The 13,505-nt window shown below is 37.7% G+C and overlaps 1 protein-coding gene across 2 annotated transcripts in view; it reads right to left on the bottom strand.

Moving 5' to 3' along the window:
- The window catches only part of LOC107081850 (collagen alpha-1(XVIII) chain-like), an 80,230-nt gene that overhangs the window by 11,682 nt on the left and 55,043 nt on the right, over nucleotides 1-13,505 (bottom strand). The window contains exons 8-22 of one of the 2 annotated variants that reach the window (XM_015370177.1): nucleotides 10,597-10,729; nucleotides 9,959-10,002; nucleotides 9,465-9,647; nucleotides 9,259-9,285; nucleotides 8,095-8,148; nucleotides 7,899-7,973; nucleotides 7,526-7,573; nucleotides 4,870-4,995; nucleotides 3,440-3,493; nucleotides 2,955-2,990; nucleotides 2,663-2,797; nucleotides 1,542-1,595; nucleotides 1,418-1,453; nucleotides 1,170-1,214; nucleotides 732-794 (exon numbers count right to left, since the gene is read on the bottom strand). In XM_015370177.1, coding sequence (XP_015225663.1) covers nucleotides 732-794; nucleotides 1,170-1,214; nucleotides 1,418-1,453; nucleotides 1,542-1,595; nucleotides 2,663-2,797; nucleotides 2,955-2,990; nucleotides 3,440-3,493; nucleotides 4,870-4,995; nucleotides 7,526-7,573; nucleotides 7,899-7,973; nucleotides 8,095-8,148; nucleotides 9,259-9,285; nucleotides 9,465-9,647; nucleotides 9,959-10,002; nucleotides 10,597-10,729 — 1,113 coding nt within the window. The remainder of the gene's footprint in view (nucleotides 1-731; nucleotides 795-1,169; nucleotides 1,215-1,417; nucleotides 1,454-1,541; nucleotides 1,596-2,662; nucleotides 2,798-2,954; nucleotides 2,991-3,439; nucleotides 3,494-4,869; nucleotides 4,996-7,525; nucleotides 7,574-7,898; nucleotides 7,974-8,094; nucleotides 8,149-9,258; nucleotides 9,286-9,464; nucleotides 9,648-9,958; nucleotides 10,003-10,596; nucleotides 10,730-13,505) is intronic. The other variant, XM_015370178.1, reaches the window with a different exon arrangement.

Genomic DNA, 13,505 nt, shown 5'->3' with positions numbered 1-13,505 from the left:
AGCCCAAGCCCGGCCCGGCCCGAATGAAATAATAAAAAGTACAGCCCGAACCCGCCCGAACCCGGCAGGACCTCTCGGGTCCCGTCGGGTTCGGGCTAATATTCCCTGCTCTATAACTGTATGTCATGCCAATATATGCTGAATTATGAATTCTTTGTTCGGCTACAGGCTGGTACTGTCAATTTTGTCAAATTATAACAATTTACAGATGCGTTTGCAAATAATCTGCAATTCTAGCTCTTTAGCTCATCATGCAACAACACTATGTCCTCACACCTCGTTTTGAGTGTGGCTTATAGGTTTGGATGTTTCTGATCACGCCCCAAAATTGGGGCGTGGCTAAATACAGGATGTTTTGATATATTTACCTCTATTTATTATAAACATGTATTATTTATGCTTACCAATTCTTCTAAGCAAATAATATCTAATTATCTCCATTATATTGTCTATAAATTTACAGAAAGTAGAATCTTTGACCCTCAGCTGAAAAACTACTAATTCAACAGAATTGATCTCAGCTGATTTATGGAGCAGCGAAGTTGATTATACCTTTGTTATTCAATTCATCCAGGATATATATATATATATATATATATATATATATATATATATATATATATATATATATATATATATATAATTTGTTTTTGTTTGTTTGTTTTATACTGTAAATGTCTTTGTTGTGTTTATGCATGTATTTGTCACAATAATAAAAAAAAAACACTAACCTGTTCCCCTTTCATGCCACCCAGACCAGGAAGCCCAGGTGGTCCTATAATACCAGGCTCCCCCTGCAGAAACCATCAAAAAACAATACCAGCATGATGCACAGGTAATAAAATGCCACAACATGGCACAATCTTTCAGAAGTAAAAACAAAATCATGACATTTCTCTGTGCTTTGGTGTCTTGGTTTCCTGTGGATTATAAAGCTTTCTTCTTCACAGAGAAGAAGATCACGTCAGACAGCAAGACGCCTGAATCAGGACAGAATCTGTAGCCTCTTTAACAGTGTGTGGTTCAAAGCTTGTGGGTCATGTCACAATGAGGGCTCAGATCACAGCTTTTTACTGACCTAAAGGCTGAAGCCTGTAAAGAAGCTTGTCTGATTGTGAACAGAAACCTAACAGAGGGACAGTAAAGATAACATCAGGTAGGGGGCTTACCTTTTGCCCTGGCTTTCCTTGGGGCCCTTCTAAACCATCCTTCCCCTATGACAGACATAAAGGAGAAAATAAAGACAGAACAGACATGAATGTTGAGCTATGAGTGAATAAAACTGCCAGACTGCAAACACATTTGTTTCACTCAACGCCAACCAAACATTAAATAAACCCTGCAGGGGAAATGAAAGACTGAGATCACTCCCAGAACCAAATAACTGTCAACAGGAACAAACAGAAAAATATGTCACCTTGGGTCCTGGAGGTCCAGGGAGTCCTGGTGGGCCCTATAAACAGGTAGAAATATAAATAAGGTGAGCAGCGAACCCTGGTGGGATGAGCGTGCTTTATGAGGCTCACGTATATCGCCTGTACCTGAGGACCACTGGAGGCTCCAAAACCATCCAGCAGGCCAGATCCTTCCAGGTCCTCAAAATAAATAAATAAATAAATGTTGTATTAAAATATATTATATATATGAATATACTTGGAAAGTCAAATTTTCTAACATATTTGAAATGTGATTCTGCTGAAGATAATGAAAATGAATCAACGGTGCAGGTGGCATGCTATTTTATCAGGTGAACTATGACCTTATGGAGTGGTGTTGGGGAGGGGGGTCCTTTTGTTGATATTAAACTAAAGGAGGCATTTGATTTTTGATACAAATACTGCATAAGTGGATATTTTTTCTAATAAGAGAAAACGTACTGTATCATGGTACTGATCTAAGTCTTTATTAGGTCTCAGGGTTACATCCTACCCTGTCTGCTCTTCCTTTAAACTAAATCATTCAAACTGAGTGTCTAAAATTTTGCTGTTAAGATTTAAAGATTTGTTGGGGATAAATCCTCGGTTCTGCATCCATGCAGGGGTTTATAGATCATCTTTGACTGGACAAGCAGAAAGGGAAACGATATCTTGACTTCTCCAAAAGGTCTACAAACTCTTTTTAAAATGTCAGATTTCTATGTAGCAGAGATATTAGACAATGATTATTCATCTCCCCTACCAGCATGGTTGAACTTAACTTTATATTAATGATATTCACCATATTTAAACTCAAGATGGTAGAATCATGAAAACAATTCGAGGGCAACATAATGTTTAAAGATGTTTTTTTTTTTTCAAATCATCTTACTGGTTCTGTATTGTTTTACAAAGACAAAGGAGTAGAATTTCAGTCTCTAGATGTGCACAAAAGCCTTCCAGCTGTAACTGTGGTGAAAGTGTTTTTTTTACAGAAGCATTCATTAAGAGACCAAAAAGGCAAATGCATGCAGAACTTCTCAAATTTAATTACAAAAAAACACATGCAATTTCCAATGCACTTATAAACCAGGACAAAATTCTAATGGATTCTTATGAAAACTCCACGTTTAAAGCTATAAGGTAAACAGAATATAGAAACGTTTGAGGATGATACATTTTTTAATTTCTGGTTTGAATGCACACTATCAAAAACCTGTTGATCAAGCTTGATAAAAAAAAAGTACCTCAAACGTCATGGCGAAGCCTCTTCCTAAGGGTCCTGGAGGCCCAGGAGGTCCTGGTGGACCCCTGGGACCAGGCTGCCCCTCATTGCCAGGGGACCCTGGTAAGCCGGGAAACCCCGGTGGGCCTTGATCTCCCTGAAAGAGACAAACTCATAATTTAAATCGTCACAAGTACGTCTCTGAATAACCATATTGGATGAAGAGCAAGAACAAAAAGCAAGCATCATAATTATTCTTGCTAATGCTGGTAATGGTTCATTATCCTTTCAGACAAGCAGTAAATAGATCGTACCTTTGGTCCTGGCGGCCCGCCTGCTCCAGGCTCTCCCTTTTAACCAACAAAAGAATTACATTGAATTAACAGCTCTGTTGACTGCAGATAGATTCTGGTTAGCATTAAAAAGCAGAGTAGCTTTTTGCAGCTCCAGCTTGTTTACACTCGAACTCCCCTGCTTCATTAGTCCACGGGGTCACCTCATTAAGAGGTTGCCTAAGAGCTGGATGGTTACTTAGTTTATGCGTAATTGTTTTTACTTTTAACAAGACTGCCTTGGATATTACGCTAAAGCTAAATCAGGGTCGGCCTTTGCAAAGGTTGTCATAGTAATAATTAAGCTTAGGCACGGCAGTTTCTGTTTCTGAGTCTGAACAGTCTGAGCTGAAATTTACAATTAAAACATGAAAATAAGAGAAATGTACAGTTAACAGGAAGGGTTCAAGTCAGTGACACATTTTAATTATGAATGAGGAGATAGTGATTTTGAGTTTTAGTCTCACCTTGTCTCCTTTCTCTCCTGGAGATCCAGCCTCCCCATCTTTTCCTTCAACTCCCTGTAATATAGCAACAGTCGCTTTATATCTTAGTATTTACCTCCTTAGTGAAGAAAAGCTGTACAACACAAGTTCACTTATCATACAGCTGCTGCTGTAACAACTCTTATTTTCTGTAAACATTTCAACTATTTTTAATGTAAACCTCTTGAAAGTTAGATTTTTAGTTAAATGAACAATACAAACTAAACAATTCTAGAAACTCTCACTCTTTAAAGAACAGAAACTGAAAGTACTAAAACAATTCCTCCAAATCAATGGAATATATTCCTGCATGTTCCATAATGTAAGCACAGGCTTACATTATGGAACTAGAAAATAAAAATAGAAATTAAAGTAGAGAGTGGTTGAAAGGAAGCAGATTAATTAGAATATGATGAAGAGTTCTTTGATTAATTTTCAATTTAAAAAGGTGTCAGAAAGTACAATGTGATTCTGTACTGTATGCTGCAGATGAATTAGGTTTATGTTGACAATTATGGCTTACAGCTGATTATAAAACCCAATTCAGTTTCTCGGAAAAGTTAAATAACATTTAAAACAAATGATACAAGTGTTTTGCTTTTTTAAACAGAAAGATTGAATGAACGAGGAGAGGACTCCTGAATTACTGGAAGTTTAGCAAAAAGTCACAACTTCCACAAGGTGAAAGAGAAAAAGAAAATGAAGGAAGAAAGAAAGAAAGAAAGAAAGAAAGAAAGAAAGAAAGAAAGAAAGAAAGAAAGAAAGAAAGAAAGAAAGAAAGAAAGAAAGACTAGTCAGTATATCTGCATGCACAATTGATAGACTTAATTTATCTGAAAATTGCTCTGCATATTTAACATCTCAATTAGCCATAAAGAGCAGCATCCCTCAAAACACGTATCTGTAGGAAAATGGACCAATGAAGAATCATTAACTGACAAAAGCTCTTGTTAATATAATTTTCCATTGTCGGTGGAGGTGAGATTTGCTGGGGGGATGATAGAAATGGTCTCATGGAGCCAGCCTTGGGTCTGCTAGCTGTGTGTAGCTTATATAATGTCAGACTTTCTCCTTTTCTTATGGTCCAGTCTTGATCATTTTTACTAAAAAGATATTGTTAGCTTGGATGTTTTTTCTTCAAATCAACAGAGAGCTCCACCATGATGGCCCGAATACAGATGAAACAATAAGAACGGCTGTCTCTCATATTGCAGCACAAAGGAGCCAAACAGTTTGTCCTGGGAAAAGGTACTGAGCAGACCTAAGAGTTTGTTAATGTCCTTGATGAAAGTTCTTGGATTTGCTGATAGTTAACGTGCATCCCTGTTGAGTTCAAAAAATCCTATATTTAGGTTTAAACCACGAAACTTCAGGTCAGCCTTCTAAGATGAGATATTGTAATGAAAACTCACAGGAAGTCCTGGTTCTCCCTTCACTCCATCTTTTCCGGGATTCCCAGGAGGCCCTGGAATAACATCTGCTGTTGTGGATCCTTGGGGGCCAGGTGGTCCTGGGGGCCCTGGAGGCCCTGGGAGACCCTGAGGATAGAAAATATAAGGCTAAAAATGAGTCCTATTTCAAAAAAATAAATTCCTGTAAGCTTGAGGTGCTTTGTAATAAGGTTTCTTTTTGAAAAAGACAAAGTAAAAGCTGTAAATCTACCTTTGTTAACAATACTTTTTGCTAAATGGCTCCAGTTTAGTCATAGTGGATGATAAACTTCTAAACAGAAACCTCTTAAATTTTACTTAGGTTTGGACTTTGACTCGGCCATTCTTCTCATGATCTGGGTGCTGATGACTGGCATAATTGCTCATTTCATTCACCAGTCCAATTCTGCTCAGTTTTCTCGTCAATGCTCATCTGATCCACCTGCTCATGCCTCTATTAAAGGTGCTTACTCCTACTCGTCAGTGGCAGATTATTCTTGAGCCCTTGGTGAGAGTTTTTCTAGTGTCACTCCTGAACAGTTTCTGTCTTCTCTCTTTGAGCCTGCCTGCCCCTGTTCTGATCTGTCTGCCTGACCTGTCTTCAGATTCTACTGGATTCTATTGTGGACTGAACTTCTGTCTCTTGACTTGGCCCTCTGGATTATCCTGCCTTCATTCATCCGTGCAGATCTGATCTCCTGTCAGTTCTGTGTCCTTCAAATCTTTGGCGTCTGGAACTTTCTTTGTTCCCTGGGCAAGGACTGAACTTTAAACCAGGTAAGTGACTCACGCTCTCGGATTGTCCTCCTTCAGATTTTCGCGGTCATTAACCTGTTTCCTCTCTCTAGAGTTACCTGCCTCAGACGCCCTAGCTGCTGCAACTCTGATCCATTGTTGCTTTAATAAACGCCCTTGAAGTTATCCCACTGTCTGTCTTGGCTGAATACTGGGTCCTTCTGCTCTGAGTCATTACAATTCTAACATACGAGTATGCTTTGATCTGAGCCATTTCAGTGCAGCCTTGGCTGCTTTAAGTGCTGCTCTGCAGGAAGATGAACCTCCATTCTAGTAGACTTGCTGTATTGCAAAATGTATCCCTCTTCCCCAATCATTTTTTGTGTCCCTATTAAAGCAAAGCATCCTCGCACTTTGATGCTTCCAATGTTTTACTGTGGAGAGGGCTCTTCAAGGGTAAGTCACACTTTTAAATTTGATCACACTGTTTTTTACATGCAAGCCAAAGAAAAGTTAAATCTTGGTTTCCATATACGGTACCCTTCTTGCTCCCTCTCACAGAGCAGATTTCTTTGATTTTGTTCTAGACTTAGACTTAGACAAACTTTATTGTCATTTTGTACAAACAGGGTGTATACAAACAAAATTTTCTTCAGTACAGCTCTCAAGACATGTCAATTTCTTAAAGTGCAGCAGTGATAAAATGTAAACATGGTGATCCGATGTAAACTTAAGAATGTTTTTCTTCATGGTATTCTTTTACATAGGCAAAGCAAATGTATTCATAAAGCACAATTCCGAACACAAACATTCAAAGTGCTTTTCATAAATTTAACTTAAATAAAAGCAAATAGAGAACCAAATAAAACAGTTCAACCACAGTCGTAAGCTAACAATATCTCAGGTAACAGTTTAACATCAAGGGTCAAAGTCAAGAACTCAGGCTTTCAGCACTTTTAGATAAGTGGAGCATAGGAAGTAATGCTCCTTCTCCATGTTTGATTCTAGTTCTGTATAAAGGCTTGATCTAGAAGATCTGAGTTGTTTGGGAGGTTGATACTTTGACAACAAATCTGTTATGTATTGAGGTGCTGATCCATTCAGTGATTTACAGACTAACAGAAGGATTCTAACAACAGGAAACCAGCGGATGACTTCATCATTGGGCTGATGTGCTCTACTTTCTTAGTTCTAGTGAGAACATGGGCAGCAGCTGTTTGGATCAGCTGCAGCTGCCTGATGGTCTTTTAAGGCAAACCTATGATGACAGTGTTGCAGTAATCAATTCTACTAAAGATAAATGTATGTATGAGTTTTTCTAGATGCTGCTTGGACATTAGTCCCATCACGACACCAGGATTTCCATAAATACCATATTTAAATACCATATTGTCCTTAAGCTCCTCACCATGGAGCTCTTGGGATTCAAACCCCGGTCGGCCACGTCAAGGACTAAGGACTCGGCACATAGATCCTGTGCGCCAACCACTGCGCCAACAAAGTAGGTTTGCTATTCTGTGTTCATCTATTCATTTTTAAATGATGGGTTGAACATAGATATGTGAGAGGTTAAAAGCTTGGATAACTGTTATATAGCTTTAAACTTCTCCAATCTGTTCTTCCTGATCCATCTACGTTGTCCCTTGGTCTTCCGGAAACTACTATATCTATTGACTAATTATCGCAAAAAAATGTCTTACCAAAATGGCTGAATGATCACTCTATGATCACTTTACACACACGTGGGTTTTATCTACTTGTTGGGTTATTATTAAACAGAATTAGCTGCATTGGATTTTATTCCGGGGTTCTACAGTAAAGGAGGTTGGATGCTTATTGTTTGTCTAAAATCCAAATTAAATGAAACAAAGATTGTTTGTAATGTAAGAAAATAGTTCCTTACCCTGATGACCTCTGAATCACTGTCAAAGTCATCAAATCCAGACCCCTCCTGTACAAAACACAGCATGCTATTGGTTAAATCCCAGATCTCAAAGTGAAGTAAGCTTAAGCCACAGGTGACAAACCCAACTCCTTATCTCCTTGTGTCTATGATCCAGGAAAATAAAATCAAATGGCTGAATATCCTTCTCAGTATGCAGCTAAGCTCTTCAGAGTGAAGCGTATGACACATCTATTTAATTCAGGTGTTTTGAAGCAGAGGTACCCCTAAAAGTTGCAGGGCATGAGCCCTCAAGGACTGGAGTTTGATACATGTGGCCTTGGGCATCACTGCCCTTAGTAATAAAAAGATTAGCATGGCGTGGAAAACAAACCATGGAAGATCTTCTTGGTGGACCAGGAGGTCCAGGAGGACCAGGAGGACCAGGAACCCCCAGACCAGGATCCCCCTGAGAAAGACAGCCTCAGTATTAGCAGTTCAACTGGGAACCTTTTAACAAATCTTTGAAGTGCGTCTAATGTGTCTAAATCTGCTGGTTGTTTCACAGTAATTAAAAAAATGTTTCTTACTTTCTCTCCTTTCTCACCAGGGTCTCCTTGTAATCCAGGGAAACCTGTTGCTCCCTAGAAAAGAAAAAAAAGAAGAAAAATAATCTTAGCTATGTTTCAGGTAAGCTTGGATGGCGAGAACATTAATAAAAAATACAGACAAAAAACACCAAAAAAACCAAAACATAAACCAAAAATCAAACATCATAAGTTGAGTTAAAGCACTAACCAACTGCTTTATTACGTAAATATTTTTAATTGACTGTTAACCCAATTAGCAAATCAGCCGTACAGACAGTTTGCTGAACTTAAAAGAAGCTAAAATCATATTTGTGAATTTTATAATGTACTGACTAGTCTCAAATTTTCACTTAAAACAATTTCTCACTGTTTACAGAAAACAATGAAAATGAAAATAAAACTATCCAGTCAGTACATGATCCTTGTTGATATCAGATGGGGAGACTGGTTCAAGACAATAGGATAGACAACATCAGTGCTTTTACTACTCATGCAATCAAGCTGTGGAAATCTATTAGAATATATACAGCAGCACTGGAAATGAAAGGGAGGGAAAGAATATTAAAGGAAAGGAAAGGAAAGGAAAGGAAAGGAAAGGAAAAGAAAACACTTTAAGGCTATGCAGTCTTGAGGGATATGTTCTTTGAACACTGTGGGCCCCTCAGTAGCAGTTCAGTACTGTTTGAGATCCAGGTTCCTCCTGTTTAAGAGCTACACTGCATCCATCTTTAATCCCTGATTTCAGCTGAATAAGGCATCATATCAAAAAGCTCAGATCATCTTCAACTAGTTAACTCTACACTCATCAGATCTCAAACCTGTGGAGCTCCTTTGGCTCGTTCTGAAATGAGAGGTTTGCACCATGGACATGCATCCAGCAGCTCTGCATAACTCTAAATAGCTCAAAACCTCTGAAAAATATTTCCAACCACAGAACACGGGGATTCTTTACTCAACTCTGAGTGAATAAGCAGAAAAGTGACAGAGAAGAATTCTTTTGTATAAATGACCAGTTTGCCCCCTAACAGGATGCTGTCCTAGGCAGATTCCCTTCAAAAACTCAGGTGGAGTTTTCTGCATTCTTGCTCTCCACGCTATAAAATTCTGACATGAGCTTAACACATTTTACCTGCAACAAACATGAAACCAAAAAGGTTTACTCACAGGCAGACCACGTTCACCTTTCATCCCCTAGAGAACAGATAAAAATAGAAAACCATCCATCAGAGTGTACTCTGCCCTGTAAGCCTGATAAACAACAGAACACTGCTGTTCTGGAAAAAAATAAAACAACATAAAGCTGCATCTAAAAATAGAAGATGCTGATTACTGCAAATCAAACTTAAAAGCAGATTAGATTAAAAACCCACAGGCTCGCCATCTTTCCCAGGGCGTCCGGTTGGGCCAGGCGGTCCCTGCGGGCCTTGAGGACCTCTTGGTCCAGGGTCGCCTCCCTCACCTGACGCATGTCCTGGGGGGCCAGGGGGTCCTGGGGGACCAGCTGGACCCGGTTCCCCTGGTTCACCTTTCTGTCCTGAAGAAACCTGAAGGGACTTAATATTAACATGAATTTAAGGTCAGCACCGTCATCTGCAATAAAACCCTCTGACAGAGGCTAAAGACAAAGTCTAAGGTCAGGGAACTAATCAGCTGCAACTTTCTATGTGGAAAGCAACTTCAAAAGCAAAAGTTTAAATAGGCCACAGCTCCTTATATCTGGGACAAACTCACACTGCAGGGATCAGGCTGCTGCCTGGATGCTCAGCTACATGGAAACAGACTTTTAATGCTCAGCTTAATAAACTTAATGCTTTAATGTTTAGCCTAAAATGCAAAGCAGGTCTAGGAGAAGAAGCCAACTTACAGTGTCAGGCTGAATCTTAGAAGCATCAGTCCGAATCATTCCTGCTGTAACAGACACACATTCAGCACATTATGATTAAACAGTTCAGTATTTTGACAAAAATGACAAAATATTCAATGCTAATAAGAAAATAAATAGTCTAGACATGTTGGTTTGTTGCAGGTCAGGAGACAGAAAACAATACAGTGATAATAAGGTTATAGTGTTTATTTACTACCATCTAGTGGTCATTTCTAGAACTACAATACCTCCTGCTTCCTTAAAGAATGGTAGTACTACAAAAAAAATCAATAGCAGAAAATATAGAAGTATTACTCTTAAGATCTATACGAATAATAGTAATTGTTACTATAAACATACATCTGGCAACCGTATATTAATAATAAAGATAAATTTATGGATAAACACTTATAGTAAAAAAACTGATAAAGAAGGGTATTAATGATAAAGATAATCAATTATAATCACATTCTTATACATAGAACAACAGTAAAAACAGAAATATATATGTGAAAGCAACAAAACATTTTTAACATATTAAATATATTAGTAACTAATATCACAAAACCCTCCCTCCCAAAAATATTTTTCAATCAAATGTTCATAATATTCAACAATAGTTAAATAATATATTTGACCTCTTACTGTGGTGGACTCCACCTCCTCCCCAGAGGACTCCTCAACATCTCCATCTTCATCATCAATTAGTGATATTTCTGAGGGCGGGGCTCGAACTGGGGAGCCGTATATGGAATCCAGTTCTGGCAAAGGCTACAGATCAGACAGACGTGGAGACATATTACAAAAGTCAGTCATATGAAAAAAAATATTTTTTTTTAAAGTAGCACAATGTTAACTTTTGGAGGGACATGTTTAGACATTTCACCTAAAAATAGTGGTTAAAGAACTTCAACTCCATTTTAAATCTACGCCTTCGGATACATTTTTCTTTTTAAAAAGAAAATAAAGTCAGCCTAACATAAAATGAGGTATGTTTCATTTTCATAAACCTGAAACTAGAAATGCAGAGACAAACTTAACACCACCTTGTATATATGATGCCTTATCACAGCCCTGATCATGCTGGAGTCATCACCGTGGAGAATGGCTGGCACTTAGTTCACAGATGATGAATATCACATCATGCAGTCCAGTGAGGTTAATCTAAGTCGTTCCTATACCGCACGTTTTCCACTGATAAAACTGGGCTTGTTCAGCAGCAAATTACATTTAAGTTTGTAAGTGATAAATATTAATTATGTGCATCTTTCTCAGTCAGCTTTCTCTCAGCCCAAATTCTCAAAAAGCTTCACTTATGAACATCCCACCTATCCTCTGTTTATCCCAAGGTTGTCATCTGCTTCAGATGTTCTAATCTTGGACATGTTTTGGCATTTCAACAGGACGATGACACCAAATTAACCATAGTTTAGATTAGGATGGGTAAAGCCGGCATAAAATAAAGCTTATTTAATTACATAGATACAAGCTTGTTAAAAGTTAGGAGCTGTGCCTGTAGATATCGATCTGACGGAGAAATCTAAACTGGGTTCTGCATTTTGAACATTTTTCTTACTGGTTTCCGATTCCAGTTTTGTTTTATATTTAAGGTCATTAGTTACAGAAAATGGCCTAAGAATTTACTTTGCAATCTCTGAGTTATTTTATGGGTTATCAACTTTTTCTGCTTTAAGTACCTATTAGCCTCATGATGCCTTTTATCTATAAAGCATGGAGGTAACAGCATCATACTGTGGGGTTGTTTTGCTCTGTCACAGGTACTGGTAAGTTGCATAAAGTACAATGATGATATCAAGGAGGATTGACTGGATCCAAATCGATCACTTTGAGCGAGTGTGGATTAGGAAAAAACTAAATCTGTTTTATTCATATCTTTACACACGGTTGTCTTAAAATTAATCAGATTTAAAAAAATGTTATGGTTTAAATATCTAATTCTGGAAAGAAACCACTCTCATACCGACATACATCCACTAAATGTACTTAAACTTGACCAGAGCAATGCCTCCAAGTGCATTTAAGACAATAAATTCTCAGACATTTTGTGATAACTTTGTGCCAACATGACCCCAGTTCAGCAGTAATAGACATGCCAGTCCAAACCTGAAGTTACAGTTAAACCTTAATAAGGCCAAAGATCTTTACATCAGCTTCGGTTTTTACTGTTTAATTCTTTGTTGGCTGCAGCTCAATTTTTACAAGGCAAAACTGATGTGCTGCATAATTGTTCCCATCAAAAATCTGGCAGGAAAGCCAATGAGTACATCAGAGCGTTGAACACAGACACATTTCCTTGGTAAACAGCAGTCCCCATACAAGCATGGCCAATATCATTTCTGTTAAGCAACAGATGATATAAAGATTAAAAAGCCACCATCCTGGCTATCTTAAAAAAAAAAAAGAAAAGAAAAAGAATAAAATATTTTTGTAGCTTTTCTAAAAATAAAATGATCCATCCTTTACAAATGACATAAAAATCCTTTTTTTTTTAAACAGAAGGACCTTCATGTTACATTTATGTTTCAGGGATATCTGATTTTAGTTTATTGGGAATATGATTTTTAAGACAAGGTACGTTGAGGACAAGGAAGTCTAATGCATTTTAAATAATTTTGTTAAATGAATTCAACAAATTACTGAGAGTTTATGGAAATGTTATAAAAAGGACTTAAAAATCAAGAAATACAAAATCTAAATTGCTGGAGGTGCAGTTTATCTTATACTACAACTATATGAAATTGTGTTTAGTATTTCACAAAAATGTCAAGATATATCAACATATATCCATATAGATCTTTATCGAAATTAACAGATAGATACATAAAGGTCAAAAAAGAAAACCTACTGCCCCAACACAAATTTGATTTAGATTAGGTTTTACTTATTAAATGCTGCTTGAAACAAGTCAAATCACAACAACCAAATTATTCTAAGTGGCATCTTCAAAGGAAATGCAATTGTGCAATCATTAATCCCTGTCCTATGAAGAATCTTTGCCACGTTGCACCTTCTGCTTTTGTGACATGCTGCAATATGCCACATAGAATAGTTTGGTTCGGTAGGTTTATGATGATCACGTGTACTTCTTTTGATCGATGTCATGTTTGGAGATGAGATCTTTTAGCTTGCTCACAAAGCAGGACATCTCCTAGGATTCCCTGATGCTTTATTCAATTATTCTTCCTTTATCCACAAAGTAAATTTCCTGCACCAGAGAAGGGGAGACCACCCCACAGTATGATTTAGTCATAACCGTGCTTTACTGCCTCTACATCCTTCTTTAGATGTATAGCTGATCCAAAGACCCACAAAGTTTGAGTTTTGTTTCAATAATCATAGCTGACTGCACGTCTTGGAGCGCATGTAGTAAGTTTTTGTTTGTGGAAGTTTATAATCTAAAACGTATTGACTGAGTGACATTTCTAACATGCAGTCCCATCAGTCAGTCTGGTCAGTTGAGGAGTTTTGTCTCAATCACTTGTTAATCAAATAAATCAGGTCCAAGTTGCTGTAGTTCTTGAAAGTA

Source organism: Cyprinodon variegatus, unplaced genomic scaffold (genome assembly GCF_000732505.1).
Source record: "Cyprinodon variegatus isolate N-32 unplaced genomic scaffold, C_variegatus-1.0 Scaffold42, whole genome shotgun sequence".
NCBI lineage: Eukaryota > Metazoa > Chordata > Actinopteri > Cyprinodontiformes > Cyprinodontidae > Cyprinodon > Cyprinodon variegatus.
This window is presented reverse-complemented; position numbering and strand designations above follow the sequence as displayed.